We start from the raw sequence: 17,259 nt of genomic DNA on the forward strand, positions 1-17,259 counted from the left end.
CTCCGGTGGGAGCGTACAGTTTGGTAACCATGGTTACTCGAACCCCTAAAGGATGAATTATATAACCATTGAATTTGTGAGGGAAAGAGCGCAAAGGACTAGTCTTTACTTTACAGTAGCTCATATCAATGGACTAGTCTTTACTTTACAGTATCTCATATCAATGGACTAGTCTTTACTTTACAGTATCTCATATCAATGGACTAGTCTTTACTTTACAGTAGCTCATATCAATGGACTAGTCTTTACTTTACAGTAGCTCATATCAATGGACTAGTCTTTACTTTACAGTAGCTCATATCAATGGACTAGTCTTTACTTTACAGTAGCTCATATCAATGGACTAGTCTTTACTTTACAGTAGCTCATATCAATGGACTAGTCTTTACTTTACAGTAGCTCATATCAATGGACTAGTCTTTACTTTACAGTAGCTCATATCAATGGACTAGTCTTTACTTTACAGTATCTCATATCAATGGACTAGTCTTTACTTTACAGTATCTCATATCAATGGACTAGTCTTTACTTTACAGTATCTCATATCAATGGACTAGTCTTTACTTTACAGTAGCTCATATCAATGGACTAGTCTTTACTTTACAGTATCTCATATCAATGGACTAGTCTTTACTTTACAGTAGCTCATATCAATGGACTAGTCTTTACTTTACAGTAGCTCATATCAATGGACTAGTCTTTACTTTACAGTAGCTCATATCAATGGACTAGTCTTTACTTTACAGTATCTCATATCAAAGGACTAGTCTTTACTTTACAGTATCTCATATCAATGGACTAGTCTTTACTTTACAGTATCTCATATCAGCGATCTAGTCATTACTGTACATTAGCTCATATTTAGCTGGCTTCCCATCAGTACTCAGAGCCCATCAGAGCTCTCCTATGATGTTTACAGCAGTCCACTACACACATAACCTCCCTCAATATTAGCCTACTACAGTGGTGTAGTGCTGTTGTTTAGGTGTGTGAGTGCAACAATCTGTTAAAAATGATGTCATAACTTCTCAGTCAAAGTTTGTACCAACAGATATAGCCTATTGAATATTATTATAGAATATGCATAAAATGCATCTTCCAATTGCAACGTCTGCCCTATGCTCACACATATTGTCTCAATAGTTTATAGTTTATATGTTTATTTGTCACATGCTTCGCATATACAACAGGCGTAGACTAACAGTGAAATGTTTACTTACGGGCCCTACCCAAAAATGCAGAGAAATCACCAAGTTAGGCATATGTAATTTCAAAATAGCCCATCATCACTGTCAATCGTGAATGATAATTGTTCACGTTTTACTGGTGAAATGTCCAAACTGCGTCTGCATGCAGATCATTTAATCTCAATCAGTTTCATGGGAATATGCATGTAGAGCTTCTTCAATGACTGTTTTGTGAGAGAATTAGAGCAGATGATTTTAACAAACTATTATCCTTTCTTGTATTTTGTTTCAATCAAAGCATACAGTATAACCTGCCTAGTGGCGGGTAACCATCCTAAAATGTCATTAGAAATGAGGAGGTGTTTTTGGTGTAACAGTATCGTTATATGCTTACTATGCTGTTATATTTGTTATGATGCCAGGGTATGATGCCAGGCTGACTCAGGTTTTAGTGTAGGGCAGTGGATCCAGGGCTGTGTGTATGTGTCTGTCTGTCTGTCTGTTTGTGTGTGTCTTTGTCTCTTGTATTGGTCTTTAAGTGAATCATGGGGGAGGTGGGTAGGGGAGGGTACTGGGAGCGGGTGGGCAGGAGGGCGTTTTCTTCTTGTGCTCTCTTCAGCCTTGCAGCGGAGTGTCCCCACCTCTTCCCTTTTCCCTTTGGTCTCAGGCTCTGGGCACAGGTAACACTCCATAAGGATATTATCACAGGTCATGGTGAGAAGTAGAGGCCTCGCCTGCCTCCACGTGCCCCTGCTAGTTTGTATGTGTGTGTGTGTGTGTGTGTGTGTGTGTGTGTGTGTGTGTGTGTGTGTGTGTGTGTGTGTGTGTGTGTGTGTGTGTGTGTGTGTGTGTGTGTGTGTGTGTGTGTGTGTGTGTGTGTGTGTGTGTGTGTGTGAGTATGTGTGTTTGCGTGTGTGAGTATGTGTGTTTCCCAGAGGCACTCACCTGCACCTGTTATATGTCCTCCAATCCCGTTGTGTCTTGCTGTTGATGTGTCTGCCTGTTTGCTGCCCTCTGCGACCCCCTGCCAAGCCCCCACGCCGCACGCCTACCCTCCTTTCACTCCCTCCATCCCAGGTGCTTGCTATCTCTCCAGCCGTTGCCGTGCCAACAGAGCAGCCCCTATTCTTTAGCTGGTGATCTGGGAAGGGAAGCAGCATGGGTTGGTCCGGGCTCCATCAGCCACCTCTGGCAGCTGCAAGCCACTGCAAGCTGACTGACATGACCCTCACTGTGCCCACACACAACCATGCCATATGTTAGCATCATGTTAGCCCCACGTTAGCCTCATCAGTTAGCCTTAACAGTAAATATGGAAGAAGAGAGAAGATGACCTTACCTAACTCTATCTAGTTAGAGTGCTTTGTATGGAGTCCCTCTTGTTAGCCTATTCGTAGTCATTTGTTTTGATGGTAGGAAGTTGATTGAATCAGACTGAGACAGTCATTCCCTGTGGGTGGGACACGACTCTAGACATCGACAGCAGGCTTTGGGTTAGATCCAACCTTTAATGAATCAGCATACAGGGAGATCATAGACTAAGGAAGGAAAGAGAAATGGAAAAGATAGATTAGGACTGAGGGCGTAAAGAGGAAGGACAGCAGGAGATGTTGGATATGAGAAAAATTGACGTGATTCAGTAAAGATAAGATAAACGGAAGACGAAGCAAGGTCTATCAGTTGTTGAGATGTTTGGCACTTTCCCCTCATTCAACCCCCTCCCCTGCAGTCTACGGTGTGAATCCTCCTGACAGCTTTCCCCTCCAATCACAGCTATGCCAATCAAGAGACCCCCCTGGAACCAGGCTCATCCACATGACTTGTTTTGCTTACACTTACCTGTCTGTCTGTATGTCTGTCTACATTCATTGTCTTTCTCTGTCTGATGCCCCGCTTCTTACTCTATACGTGCTCCATTATCTGCCTGTGTCCCTGTCTGTGATTGGGTGTCAACCCGTGTCTGTCTCGTTCTGTCTCTTTGTCTGTCTGATCTGAATAACTCAGTCTTATCCTCACCAATTGGATAAACTCTGTTATTTATTTGTTGTTCATTAAACTTCACTGATCACCTACACAGAGGGTGCAGTGATCCATTTGTTTTCTCTATAAGACACTAATAGAAAGGAAGGGGAATGACTAAAGGAGTGTGGGTAAGTGGTGTAGGTAGAGTTGCAAAATTCTGGTAACTTTTCCAGATATCCTGGTTAAAGGATACCAGATGTCCTGCTTATTCCCTCTTTATTACAGGAATCTTCCAACTGGGTTTTCTAGAAAACCTGAGAATTTTTTTAAAGTTACCAGAATTTTGCAACTCTACCTACACCACTTACCCACACTCCTTTAGTCATCCCCCTTCCTTTCTATTAGTGCCTTATAGAGAAAACAAATGGATCACTGGACAGACAGACAGACATGATATGGGGCGTAGTCCTCCCTAGGTTCTCAGATGCAGGCAGCAAAAACTAGCTGAGAGATTGTTTTGTATGTGCATGCCATTGCTTGCGCTTTGCTAAACTGTAGTATAATGGCACAGTGAAACTCTGCATGCCTCTCTTGTACTGTATATACAGTAAGTGAAATCCAGCCAGCCAGCCAGTGTTCATCGAAGGACACAGTGCACTAGAGTTACAGTCTCTCTCTTGTGTTAGGCAGCCCAACCCAACCATAGAAACTGGATTTGCATTTGTGGACTGACCCTTCACACAGAGAGAGCCCGACCAGACAGAGATATGTCTGCGGTCCTACAACAGTGACTGACCCCTCAAACGACCAGGAACACAGACATCTGTAGCCTCAACCACAGAATTACAGATACTTCAGGAACCACAATTACCATCCTCCCTCCTCCTTGATAACCCATATGGCTAACATGCCCACATGCATCCTCTAACATCCCTCTGGATTGGGATTAACCTCACTCAGCCAAACGATTAGTTGCTTGTATCTATTTGGCGGTTAACATGTTGTGTGTGTGTTATGTTTATACCCTCCCACATCACATCTTATCCCTCCTTTTCTCTTTTTCTCTCGCTAGCCTACTTCTTTTTCCTGTCAGCCTTTCTGATATACTGCCTCCAGCCATCTCCCTCCCTCTCTGACTCGACCTCTTATTTTGCATGCCCATATCTAGTCCGTTTCTCGTCTCTATTCTTTAGTCCTTATTGTGCTCTCTTATGAAAAGTAAGTCTTTGTTTTTTTTCCAGGCATCTTATCCTCTCCTATCTCCTTTATTTCTCTTCCAGCTTCAACTGAACTATGTTCTGGTGTCTGTCTCTGTCTCACGTTCATTTGAGTCAGTAACCTCACTTTGTTCATTCTGTTAATCCTCCTAGTCTTAACAAAGACAAATCCCCCCTTTTCTCTGCAGAGATAAATCTTCAAATCTACTTCTTCTTCTGCACTCATCTTTCCCACAGCACCCATTCCTAATCCCACTTCCTCTCCCTCCATTTCTACAGTGCACTTGCACTGTTTTTCCTCTCTCTCTTCCTCTTGTCATTTTCCAGTGTCTAACCTGTAATTAGTGTCGTTTGTCTATGTGTCTTGACTTGTGTCACCTGCTATAGCTCAGCATGTCTTTTGCTCACCAGACTGTTACAACGTATTGGCTAGGAACACTTTGTCTCCAATACCCAGTCCTCCCCCACCCTGTCCTCTCTCTTTTACTCTTTTGTTCATGAAATGTGTTGATTTTTGTGGCTGTTTTGCAAATATCACACTGTTACATGCTTGTAGTGACTAAGGTTTGGAACTAAGTGTGCATGTATGCGTGCGAAGGTGTGTGTGAGTGTGTGAGTGTAAGTCAATAACATTCCCGTGTTACTCCCAAGTCTGGGGACATTATCAGTCACATTCAGTTCTGGACTCTAGATAGTCCAGCCCTGACACAAGACCTTGCAGCCTCACCTGTGGTGGGAAGCCATCACAGACATGAGGCTGGCTCTTTGTCTTCAGAAGCAGGATTCTCCTAGTGCTCCGTTGGCCTCTCTCTCAGTGTCCGTCCTGACTGTGTCTTTGTCCCCCCCCCCCCCAGCAGGAGCCTGGGTAAACCTGGGAGCCAGACCCCAGATGAGGCAGGCCGCCTCGGGAACTCCTCCGTCACAGACCTAGCCAACTCTGTCACCACCAGCGACATTCACATGGTGAGAAAACCTGCTCCCTTCCTGTCTGTCTGTGTTAATGATTGTTCATCTGTACTCCTCTCTGCATGTCTATGGGTTTGTCCACAGCCACCCACTTGTGGCAGCATTTAGATTTGCAAGATGTCTTAAATGACAAAACATGCTAGTTACATGACATTTCCCAACCCAGCTTGGCTATCACAAAGGAGAAACTCAGTAGAATATGCTTTATTCAGCAAACGCTGGTAATTACGCTGAGAACACAGTGCTGTGAGTGCTGGGTGGACAGGGCGCGGGTGGGGGATGGGCCTGTGTTATTATGTGGGTTGCACGTCTGCGTTATGGAGGTCCCGATGATGCTTAATGATGATACTTTCACTTTGAGGGGGAGCCAACAGGGCCTGTCAGTTGGATCAGACCTGCAGTTGGCCATGGTCTCTTTCCATCTCTGGTCTCTCACTATGTGGGTCGAAGACTTTCACTAGGCCTAGTTAATAACTAGAACTTTTTTTAATCACTGAGGCACTTTTCTTTTTTTTCTTTTTTTTGGGGGGGGGTCATTGTGATACTACCTATGCAGGAGTTTAGGAGTTTTATGTGCATTTACAAAAGTGAGCGAATTTCATTAATCGCGGTACCCAGAATCAAATCTTGTGTGCACTGGTCAGCTACGTCAGTCTGTCACAAGAGATTGGTGTGTGTACATATTATGTTAATAATATGATTAACCTAGTGTTCTGACACTCACATGGTCTGGGGGTGGAGAGATCTGTATAGTGTAGGTGGGCTCAGTATGTGGCTGTATTTTGTGGAGGTGGAGGTTCTTTATCTATGTGAGTTATGTGGGTTTCAGGCGAAGCGATTGGGCAACAAGTATAAATAAAAATGATGATAAAACAGATTGACCCTGAAAAATGTTGACAACTGTAGGTGGGACAGATGTCAGGAGAGAGCTGTCTGAAAGCTGGTGTGTGCATTCATGCGTCCATGTGTGTATGTCTGTGTGCGGATGTGTGTGTTTGAAAGACAGACAGACATCAGACACCAAGAGAGTGAAGGAGGAGAGATGATCAGATTTAGAATGGAGAGGCTGAGCAACAGCGAGATGTGTGGGAGAGAATACAGAATGTGAGATTAAATTCCAGGAACTGCACCTTGGGCCAAGCCTCTGGTCCCTCTCTATCAGATAGCAGCCTTTTAACTGGATTTCCTTCCCTCCCTCGGGGCCCAGCTCCAGTTAGGCAGGGGGTCTCTCTACTCACAGAATATCTCCTGCCTCTCATCTCCAGATATACCTTCTCCCCCATTGCTCCCTCCTTTATCGCTTAGTAAAGCCCAGACATATGACATAACATTATCTGAACGTTAGGCTAGCATGATGGCAGCATTGCACGTGAGTTCCAGTGCTGTTTGACTGCCCCCTTGTGGATGAGAACCAAAGCTCCTTGTTCACCTTGGGTGTCCATGTCCCTGAGTGTTTCATCTGTGTGTTCCATGCTGGGAAAAGGTGGGGGTAGTGGGATGAGGGTTGTTGAGTGTACATAGGGAGAATCTCAATTGCATAGTCCTCGCGTCCTCTCTCTTTCTCCTCGCCTCCTTCTCAAAACTCATTGGATGAGAGTGCCAGAGGTCCCTCCCCTCTGACCTTCTCCTCCAATGGGTTTTGAGTAGGAGTTGAGGAGAGAGGACACAAGGAGTATGCAATTGCGATTCTACCATCGTATAGACTGGATAAATATTAAAGTGCTCTGCTGGTGATCTCTCCCAGCTCTCTCCGGGCTCAGAAGAGGACACAGAAGGGCCTGTGGTTGAGAAGCTGGGCCGGATTCAGTTCAGTGTGGGCTACAGCTTCCAGGACTCCACCCTGACCGTCAAGATCCTCACGGGCCAGGAGCTCCCCGCCAAGGACTTCTCTGGCACCTCAGACCCCTTCGTCAAACTCTACCTGCTGCCTGACAAGAAGCACAAGCTGGAGACCAAGGTCAAGAGGAAGAACCTCAACCCTCGCTGGAACGAGACCTTCCTGTTTGAAGGTCAGACTGTGAAATCACCCTGCACACAGAGGCTGCATACCTAATGGCGCCCTATACCTAATGGCGCCCTATTCCATACATAGTTCACTACTTTTGTCCACAGCCCTATGGGCCCTGGTCAAAAGTAGTGGACTACATAGGGAATAGGATGCCATTTGGGACACACAGATACTCTAGTGGGTGGCAGGTAGCCTAGTGGTTAGAGTGTTGGGCCACTAACCAAAAGGTTGCTGGATTGAATCCCTGAGGTGACAAGGTAAAAATCTGTCGTTCTGCCCCTGAACAAGGCAGTTAACCCACTGTTCCCTGGTAGGCCGTCATTGTAAATAAGAATTTGTTCTTAACTGACTTGCCAAGTTAAATAAAGGTTAAATAAATTAAAAATTAAAAATCTACAGTACAACTACTGCACATTATGAAAAACACATCTATACACATAACTAGACTTTATGGCTATTGGTTATCCTGTATGAAGTCTTAAAGAGTACTCCTTAAATCTCTGTCCAGCACATATCAGCCTCTTATCTGTCTGTTTATGTATCTGTCTGTTCCCCCCAGGGTTCCCCTATGAGAAGGTGATCCAGAGGACCCTCTATATGCAGGTGCTGGATTACGATCGTTTCAGCAGGAACGACCCCATCGGGGAGGTGTCCATCCCCCTTAACAAGGTGGACCTGGGCAACCAGCAGACCTACTGGAAGGAGCTGAAGCCCTGCAGCGACGGCAGCGTGAGTAAAGTACACACACAGACTAGGACAGTTGCAGAGGGACAGGAGAGGAGGGGAGATGAGGGGGGAGGGGTGGAGACAGGGAACAAGGAGAAGGAGGGATGACTGGGAGACAGAAGGGGGTAAAGGGGATGGAGGGAGTGAGAGGGTTGGTGAGTGGTGATGTCATTGTGTTTCTCAGGGGAGTCGAGGAGACCTGCTGGTGTCACTGTGCTACAACCCTCAAGCTAACACCATCACTGTGACCATCATCAAAGCCCGCAACCTCAAAGCCATGGACATCGGAGGCACCTCCGGTACAGTACATACAGTACTCTGTCATCACCTGTTTCCTTAGTTACAGTCTGTCTACCTTAACATGTGTCAATGTGGTTTCAGTATCTCTCCATTCATCGGCATCCCAAATGGCACCCTATTCCCTATATAGTGCACTACTTTCTATGAGCCCTGGTCAAAATAAGTGTACTGTATAGGGATTAGGGTGCCATTTGGGATGAAGCCTCTGTGTTTAAGTGATGTGTCTCCCCCGTCAGATCCATATGTGAAGCTGTGGCTGATGCACAAGGACAAGCGTGTGGAGAAGAAGAAGACTGTGACAATGAAGTGCTGTCTGAACCCCGTGTTCAACGAGTCCTTCCCCTTCGACGTCCCCGCCCACGTGCTCCGAGAGACCACCATCATCATCACCGTCATGGACAAGGACAAGCTCAGTCGCAACGACGTCATCGGCAAGGTACCGCCCCCTCGTAACACCCAGACCACCAGCCACGTACATCACCAGGCCACACTGACCCCTGCTGGCACATACTGAGACACACACACACATGCACACGCACACATACATGCACACATAACACACACAATGATTCTGCTCTCACACACACTAACACAAAGACACATTAACAGTCACTGTCTCAAGATTGCTCTTACATACTGACACAGTAAGATTGATATCCATTGATTGTGTGGTTTGTTTGTGGCACACAGAGGCACTATCCCATTGATTTTCTGACACACTGTAACCCTCATACAGGCTTCCTTACTATGGATCCAGTGTCTGATAGTGACCCCTCAGTAAACCAAACACGCCTCATCACAGGCGCTGGCCCTTTCACCCACAGTCCAATCACCACCAGTAAAACACAGCTGCGGCTTGCTTGGGAGCCTCCATCTCTATGTCTAAACATAAGTCTCATTCTCACACAAATCTTTCCCCCTGTTTCCCCTGCTCTGAAAATTGCTGAGAGTAAAACAGCTGTTTCATCTTAATGACTCTCCTCAGCTCCCGATATGAATTAAGTTCAGATTAGGGTGGTTGTCGAGCTTTATGGTGACAGCAGGACACTCCAGATTTCAGAGAGTTTAGTTTACCTCTCTCTGTTTTGCCATGTTTGAGTATGAGTAATATCGATCTCTGTGACGTCAGATATCCTGCTTACATCATCCATCTCACCCCCCTCGCTCTCTTTCACTCCATCTCTCTCTCCTCGTGCCCTCCTCCCCTTCTCTTCCTCTCTTTCTTCCCACCCTCCCTCTCTCGCTCTCTCTCTCAGATCTATCTCTCGTGGAAGAGTGGTCCGGCGGAGGTGAAGCACTGGAAGGACATGATGGGTAAACCTCGTAATGCCGTGCAGCAGTGGCATGCCCTCAAGGCCTGATACTGTAGGTCCAGTCACATCCACCCAGACCATCCCAGCCCCCTGCCCTCCCACCCTGCTGTTATGCACAAGGTTGACTCGCTGCAGAACATGGGTACAAATAGCCATCCAACACATCCACCCAACGTATCCACCCTCTCCTCCTGCCTGTCCTCTCTCAGATCCCTAATGAACTTCTCCTTCCTCTACTTCCCTCTGTTAAGCCGGGTCCTTTCTGAGTCTTGTTGCTTTCAACCATTGTTTTTCTCCTTGGTCCACCTTTACTCTGTTTTACTCTGGAGCAGTACACTCTGTCAGCCCTAGGGTGAGCCTCAGCCACCAACAAAAACAGGTTCAAATAGACCATATAAGAATCCTGCGTAAGGAGCTGGTGAATGGCCTGTCTTTCAGGAAACATTGTATCTGTGACTGTGTGACAGACTGACCTACAAGCCAGTGACCTGGGCCAGGAATCCAGTTCCACCATTCCTCTTGTGTCTCTCCATCGTTCTCCTGTGGCAGTGAGGGGAGGCGTCTTCTCTCCCTAATCACTGCTCTCTCTGTCGTCAGAAGCGATCTGGTTGGCTGTTCATTATTGTTTTTTGCTTCCCATGTTGACCCTTTGGTTCGTTCTCTTCTGCAAACACACAGAGAATACAACAGGAAGGATCGATAGAGAGAGAGAGGCAAACCAATGGAATAGAAGAGGGATGGACTGTCTGGATGGTAATGGAATTAGACGTGACACTGTCACTCCACCCCATTCATCATCTCTGATCTCTTTCTCTCCCACCACTGTAGTGATTCTTCTCTGGCGGGACCCCCTTGTTGTCTGTGCGTGCTGTGGGTGATGTGCTGTAACTCCAAATGAAGTTCTAGATCAAAAAAGGAGAAAATGACTGATCATTTACACCGGTCCATGGGGGAAATGTAAAAAGACGTTCCTATTTTCTGGAGGGAAAAAAATGAATAATGACAGAAAAGAGTAAAGTCATCAATGTTGTGTTTTGTTTTTAAAAAGCCTAAAGAGACCAATCAAAATGTTCTTCCAGAGACAGTAAATAGAAGCAAAAAGACAGCTATTATGCTGTCGTATTCTCTCTCTGTGTGTGTGTGTGTGTGTGTGTGTGTGTGTGTGTGTGTGTGTGTGTGTGTGTGTGTGTGTGTGTGTGTGTGTGTGTGTGTGTGTGTGTGTGTGTGTGTGTGTGTGTGTGTGTGTGTGTGTGTGTGTGTGTGTGTGTGTGTGTGTGTGTGTGTGTGTGTGTGTGTGTGTGTGTGTGTGTGTGTGTGTGTGTGTGTGTGTGTGCGCGTCAGCGAAAGTTAGCGTGTGAATGTGAGTGCTAGTGTGTGAAAGTATTGGGCTTGCACTGCTATCAAATGAATAACGAATTACTGATAATAATGATGACAATAATAATCATCAGTATTCTACTGGATATGTTTGAAGACTTGGAGAGGTCACAGCAGCTAAGCAGTGACAGAGAGCGAGGGGTACAGTCTGTAGGGTAGTGCCTGCTGCCTGGTGTGGAACGGTAAGCAGAGGAGGAACTTGACATGAACCACCAGTCTTCATCTGAGCTGCTTTCTCTCAATTGCATCATCCACTGCAGATAACCATAAAAAAATGCCCCTCTCCCAACCAAGTCAGTTTTGTTTCTAATGGAGCACTTAGCCAAATGATCTTGTCCCCATCAAGGTTGGTAACGTTACCTGTTTGTCTCTGTCAGTAATTTTGTGTAATTCTGCCTGTCTGTTGGAACGTGTGTCTGTTACGTCAGTTAGTCTGTAAGTCATTTAGTCAACATCTTATTCATTAGTGTGCATGCTACAAAACACATTGTTATAAGAATGTTAGTGGATAAATGTTTAGGGTCTTAGTGGAGGGCTGTTCCATTACTGGCCAAACCCCCTCTGCTCTGTCCTGCTCCTGATGTTAGAAGGTTAGGGTGTTAGTGGGTCTTCGGGACCATGGCTGTTACGTACCAAACCCCCTCTGTTCTGTCCTGCTTCAGGACCAGGCTGTTCCATTACTGGCCATACCCCCTCTGCTCTGTACTGCCTCTGATGTCATCCTGATGTGACCTGTTCCAAGCTTAAGTTTCTCTCTCATCACACAATGGGCTGAAGGATAGCTACAAAAGTAATAATATCAACTAAACCTATTTTCTGTTTACATTTGACTGTTTATTTGTGTCTACTGGATATGTGTGTGTGTGTGTTTGCAATGTGTGTATGAGTGTGTCAACATCTGACTGTTAGTTTGTGTGTTTGTATTTACCGTGTATGTATGTGTGCTCGGTGTTCACTTTTGCCATTTTCATTTTCTTAATATGGAATCTGTTTTTTTGGCTGTTTTTATTCTGTATAAAGTCATTTAGATGTTCAGTTAATTATTTATGTTGTCGATGATCGCTAAGAAGGAGACGCTAATGATTACTGGGATGTTGGAATGTGACAAAGGGCATGTGTCTACTTTCTATTTGTTTGGGTTTTATGGGTTGGTTGGGGAGGGGGCCATAGACATGTTTGAGAGTCTGAATGAAGAGAGAAGGAAAGAGAAGGGAGAGGGGAGCTCATTACATCTGACAATACCACATACAGCATATTCTATTCTAGCCCTCTTCTGTTGGGCAGAGGGACTGTTCACTCAGGCCTGTGTGCATCAGGGGCCTTGTGTTCTGGTTTATCATTTAATAGGTGGCTTACAGAACCACAACACGCTGTCCTGTCCTTCCGCTCTAGGTCTGGCCCAACACGCTGTCCCTCCGCTCTAGGTCTGGCCCAACACCCTGTCCCTCCGCTCTAGGTCTGGCCCAACACCCTGTCCCTCCGCTCTAGGTCTGGCCCAACACCCTGTCCCTCCGCTCTAGGTCTGGCCCAACACCCTGTCCCTCCGCTCTAGGTCTGGCCCAACACCCTGTCCCTCCGCTCTAGGTCTGGCCCAACACGCTGTCCCTCCGCTCTAGGTCTGGCCCAACACGCTGTCCTGTCCTTCCGCTCTAGGTCTGGCCCAACACCCTGTCCCTCCGCTCTAGGTCTGGCCCAACACCCTGTCCCTCCGCTCTAGGTCTGGCCCAACACCCTGTCCCTCTGCTCTAGGTCTGGCCCAACACCCTGTCCCTCCGCTCTAGGTCTGGCCCAACACCCTGTCCCTCCGCTCTAGGTCTGGCCCAACACGCTGTCCCTCCGCTCTAGGTCTGGCCCAACACGCTGTCCTGTCCTTCCGCTCTAGGTCTGGCCCAACACCCTGTCCCTCCGCTCTAGGTCTGGCCCAACACCCTGTCCCTCCGCTCTAGGTCTGGCCCAACACCCTGTCCCTCTGCTCTAGGTCTGGCCCAACACCCTGTCCCTCCGCTCTAGGTCTGGCCCAACACCCTGTCCCTCCGCTCTAGGTCTGGCCCAACACCCTGTCCCTCCGCTCTAGGTCTGGCCCAACACCCTGTCCCTCCGCTCTAGGTCTGGCCCAACACCCTGTCCCTCTGCTCTAGGTCTGGCCCAACACCCTGTCCCTCCGCTCTAGGTCTGGCCCAACACCCTGTCCCTCCGCTCTAGGTCTGGCCCAACACCCTGTCCCTCCGCTCTAGGTCTGGCCCAACACGCTGTCCCTCTGCTCTAGGTCTGGCCCAACACCCTGTCCCTCCGCTCTAGGTCTGGCCCAACACCCTGTCCCTCCGCTCTAGGTCTGGCCCAACACCCTGTCCCTCCGCTCTAGGTCTGGCCCAACACCCTGTCCCTCTGCTCTAGGTCTGGCCCAACACCCTGTCCCTCCGCTCTAGGTCTGGCCCAACACCCTGTCCCTCCGCTCTAGGTCTGGCCCAACACCCTGTCCCTCCGCTCTAGGTCTGGCCCAACACCCTGTCCCTCTGCTCTAGGTCTGGCCCAACACCCTGTCCCTCCGCTCTAGGTCTGGCCCAACACCCTGTCCCTCCGCTCTAGGTCTGGCCCAACACCCTGTCCCTCCGCTCTAGGTCTGGCCCAACACGCTGTCCCTCCGCTCTAGGTCTGGCCCAACACCCTGTCCCTCCGCTCTAGGTCTGGCCCAACACCCTGTCCCTCCGCTCTAGGTCTGGCCCAACACCCTGTCCCTCCGCTCTAGGTCTGGCCCAACACCCTGTCCCTCTGCTCTAGGTCTGGCCCAACACCCTGTCCCTCCGCTCTAGGTCTGGCCCAACACCCTGTCCCTCCGCTCTAGGTCTGGCCCAACACACTGAGACTAAGACAGGCAAGGTCTCCAGACGTCAGTGCTGACGTACTTCAAAACCCCACTGTGACACACATGCTTTTTGGCACAAGGTGCTCTTAAACAACACCCCTCCCCCCTCTCCTCCATATGCTCTCACTCCCCAAGTGTCACAGAGAAAAGGTGAGACAGACAATGATCATCACCTCATTTGCATCACTGCAATCTCCAGGCAGAGCAGAACATAGCAGAGCACCTACCTGCTCCTAAAATAACTGGGAACAGAGTCACCTCCCTGCCTCATACTGAGCACACAAGCAAACGATACATCATTACGTATGCAGACGCAGCATTCAATTGAAAAGATCAGCCAGAATAGGAAACACAGATAAAATGGCACGATTCAGGTGAAAATGAATTATTTGTCTGAAAATAGGTCCAGAAGCCAGGTATGGTCCATTTGCCTCTGAGGCATTGAGTTGGGATTCTTGGTAGAGTCCTTCCTTGGCCCTAGAAAAGCCCAGTAACAATTCAAAACACAGATCTAAATAAATCTGAAAACTGATCAGTGTTCACTCAGATTGAAATCACCCTAAATGTCTGATTAGGGCTCTCTACACAGATATTGGTGGAGATACGAGGAGGATTGTCCAAAACAGGCCAGGATTTTGTGACATTGTATGAAGGATAAATGAAAATTGTGTATGTAAAAACTAATCAGTGTTAATTGGGGATGTTGATATCTGTATGTCCTTGACATCCCTTTGTCCCATCTCTCGCTCTCTTCTGTTCTTTCTTTAGTCACACATCTGTGGGGTGCACATTCTTATATTTCAACCATTTATTTTTTTGAAATCTGTACAGTGTATAAATATATAAATGTGTACATAAAAAGAGGAAACTTCTAAAATAGTTTTTGTTGTTTTTCTAAAGCCGATTTACTGTGGTATTTCATAGTGGCTTGTGGCTTTCTCTCCTTATTTGATTTCCATCAGAGGAACTTAGTAAGGTTTCCAACTGTTCCCACTGGCTAGTACTAGTTGAAACAGTAGTTCTGTTGCAGTAAAAACACTGTTGTGAAGAATCAAGTCTGAAACTCACCTGCAAATCTGGCCTCCAACTTGAACATCAAACTCAGTTCTTAGAGGAATGATATACTGTACATACACTGGTTTTCTGTCAAACCAAGCTGCCTTGATTCCTTTAATTACTGTAGATGTAGTTTACTTTCATATTTTCACAGCTATGCATTTCAGAAGTTGGTAGCTAATCTAATGAGTAGGAACATGATAGAGCTCAGTTTGGACTCATACAGGAGTATGTTTTGACTATTTTTTGACAGGCTATAAAAGTGGTTTCTAAGTGCTGGTTTACACACAGTTGTATTATTTTGACCTTTTCTCAAGTGTTTAAAAAACACACCACAACCCACACACATTGCTTCCCACACAGTTCATTCCTTATGCTCACACACTGTAGTTACAATCAGAACACAAGAACAGAATAGATCTTCAGTATTTTACAAATCCACTTCCTACATACATCTGCCCTACTCCCTCCTTTGGGCTTCTTTTTAATACATTTTGTTTTCTATAGTTAATTTCAACTATTGATCTTTGGCATGTGGTTATTTTTGAGTCAACTACAGAAACCCTGTTAACTCTGAGCATGAAGAAGAGGGGATGTGTGCATGTTCACGTTAAGTTTTCTAAACCTGTGCACAACAGAAGTTTTTCCTGACCACATGACCTGGCAGGAAAATTGGCCCTGAATACAGGTTATTAGTATTTGAATAGTGAAACTACTAGAGTATTTTCTCTCTGTTGTACAGCTCCCTTCCTGCAGGCTTCTCTCAAGTACAGAGAGAATGAGAAGACATGTTGAGGAGAGGGAGAGAGACAGTGAAGAAAGAGAGAGGGGTACAATTTTAATTCCAGGGGAGCAGAGATTGGCAGTAGTGTAGAGCGGAGGATAAAACTGAGAGCTGTCACGACACAGAGACACAGCGCTAGAAGAAGACAGGAACACGTCGGCCTGGAGATAGGGAGAGTGGGCGGCTGTGGGCGACGGACAGATCCACACTCCAAACAAGCTTAACGGGAATGGGAAAACATGAACTGTGCAGCACATGAAAGCCTGATATGTAGAATTCACAGGTGAGGTGTATCATTTAATAGTGAGAGAACAGGGCTAAATTACATTGTTACAGTCATTTAGCAGATGCTCTTATCCAGAGCAATTACAGTTGTGAGTGAGTACATTTTTGTAATGGTCCCCCATGGGAATTGAACCCAAAACCCTGCTGTTGAAAGCACCATACTCTTCCAACTGAGCCACATGGGACCATTGCTAAGTGAGGAAATGGAAACGGGACCATTGCCATGTGAGAAAAGGAAAGTGCACACTGAGTTTGTGTTTGATTAAAGTCACACCCACATGATCTAAGTTTCTCATGCAGTACAGGAACCGATATGTTCAGATACACATGTACAGACACTCCTACAGAATGTGCGCTCTGAACATCCACATCAGACAACTGTTTCTCAGCAGGTTTCTAATTCTTTCAGATTAAAACCTAATCAAGACAAACAATTAAGAAGTAAGATGATAAAGAAATCAATTGAAGAAATATAAAGATACAAACTTGGCACAGGCCAATACATCTTTGACACTAGTGGTGATGGAAATAATGACACCCGGATAAGTGGCCGAACACAAAGATATACAGAACTGAACCTCAGTCAGGTAAATAGCCGAACACTGACAGAGACAGATATATATATTTTTTAAAGGACAGACAGACAGAGGTCAGAAGAAGATGTGTCCAGTCCATGTCTCTGAAGTGGCACAGATGGCAGCAAAGTCACAGAGATGACACAGAGGGGGACTCTGCTGACAGCAGTGTGCTATTTAAAGACACACACCCAGCATCTCCACCTCACCCTGTCCATGCAGGAGCTGTACGTAAAATTACTTTGTGTGGCAATTTAATCTATGATCAATTGTGAGCAAATCACCACTTTAACACTTTAAGATTTATGCCAAGGGGTTTTATTATTTTATTGCCAAACGAGGAAGTAGCCTGAGTACAGACTATTGAAGACTACTGAAGTGCAAATTGTGTCTGTGCTGGTGAGCTGAGACTGTTCCCTCAGGTGATGGACATCATCTTTTAAATCATAAATGTCTTCTGTAATCGCCTGAGTGTCCAGCACAATGGTTCTGTTGACTTGAGGGTAGAATCAGGCAGAGGGAGGCTTGTCTCATTTCTGTTCGAATTCTCTGCACACCCCCTGGCCAAATGGCACCTCCCTGCTGGTCTCAGAACATTACACTATGATAACAGAGAAACTCCTACCACTGTCAACACAAG

General features: G+C 46.4%; 1 protein-coding gene and 1 long non-coding RNA gene across 3 annotated transcripts in view; both read left to right on the forward strand.

The window, feature by feature from the left end:
• Positions 1-10,901, forward strand: part of LOC139562802 (synaptotagmin-7-like) — a 100,047-nt gene extending 89,146 nt beyond the window's left edge. For both annotated transcript variants that reach the window (XM_071380860.1, XM_071380861.1), the window contains 6 exons: positions 5,221-5,329; positions 7,077-7,341; positions 7,900-8,069; positions 8,251-8,365; positions 8,603-8,802; positions 9,623-10,901. In XM_071380860.1, the coding sequence (XP_071236961.1) occupies positions 5,221-5,329; positions 7,077-7,341; positions 7,900-8,069; positions 8,251-8,365; positions 8,603-8,802; positions 9,623-9,727 (964 nt within the window). In that variant the 3' untranslated portion in view covers positions 9,728-10,901. The remainder of the gene's footprint in view (positions 1-5,220; positions 5,330-7,076; positions 7,342-7,899; positions 8,070-8,250; positions 8,366-8,602; positions 8,803-9,622) is intronic.
• Positions 10,902-10,936: 35 nt separating this feature from the next.
• Positions 10,937-14,796, forward strand: LOC139562803 (uncharacterized). Its single transcript, XR_011672448.1, has 2 exons — positions 10,937-12,901; positions 12,939-14,796. It is a non-coding gene; the product is annotated as an uncharacterized lncRNA (long non-coding RNA).
• Positions 14,797-17,259: the final 2,463 nt, after the last annotated feature.

Source organism: Salvelinus alpinus, chromosome 33 (genome assembly GCF_045679555.1).
Source record: "Salvelinus alpinus chromosome 33, SLU_Salpinus.1, whole genome shotgun sequence".
Taxonomy (NCBI): Eukaryota; Metazoa; Chordata; class Actinopteri; order Salmoniformes; family Salmonidae; genus Salvelinus; species Salvelinus alpinus.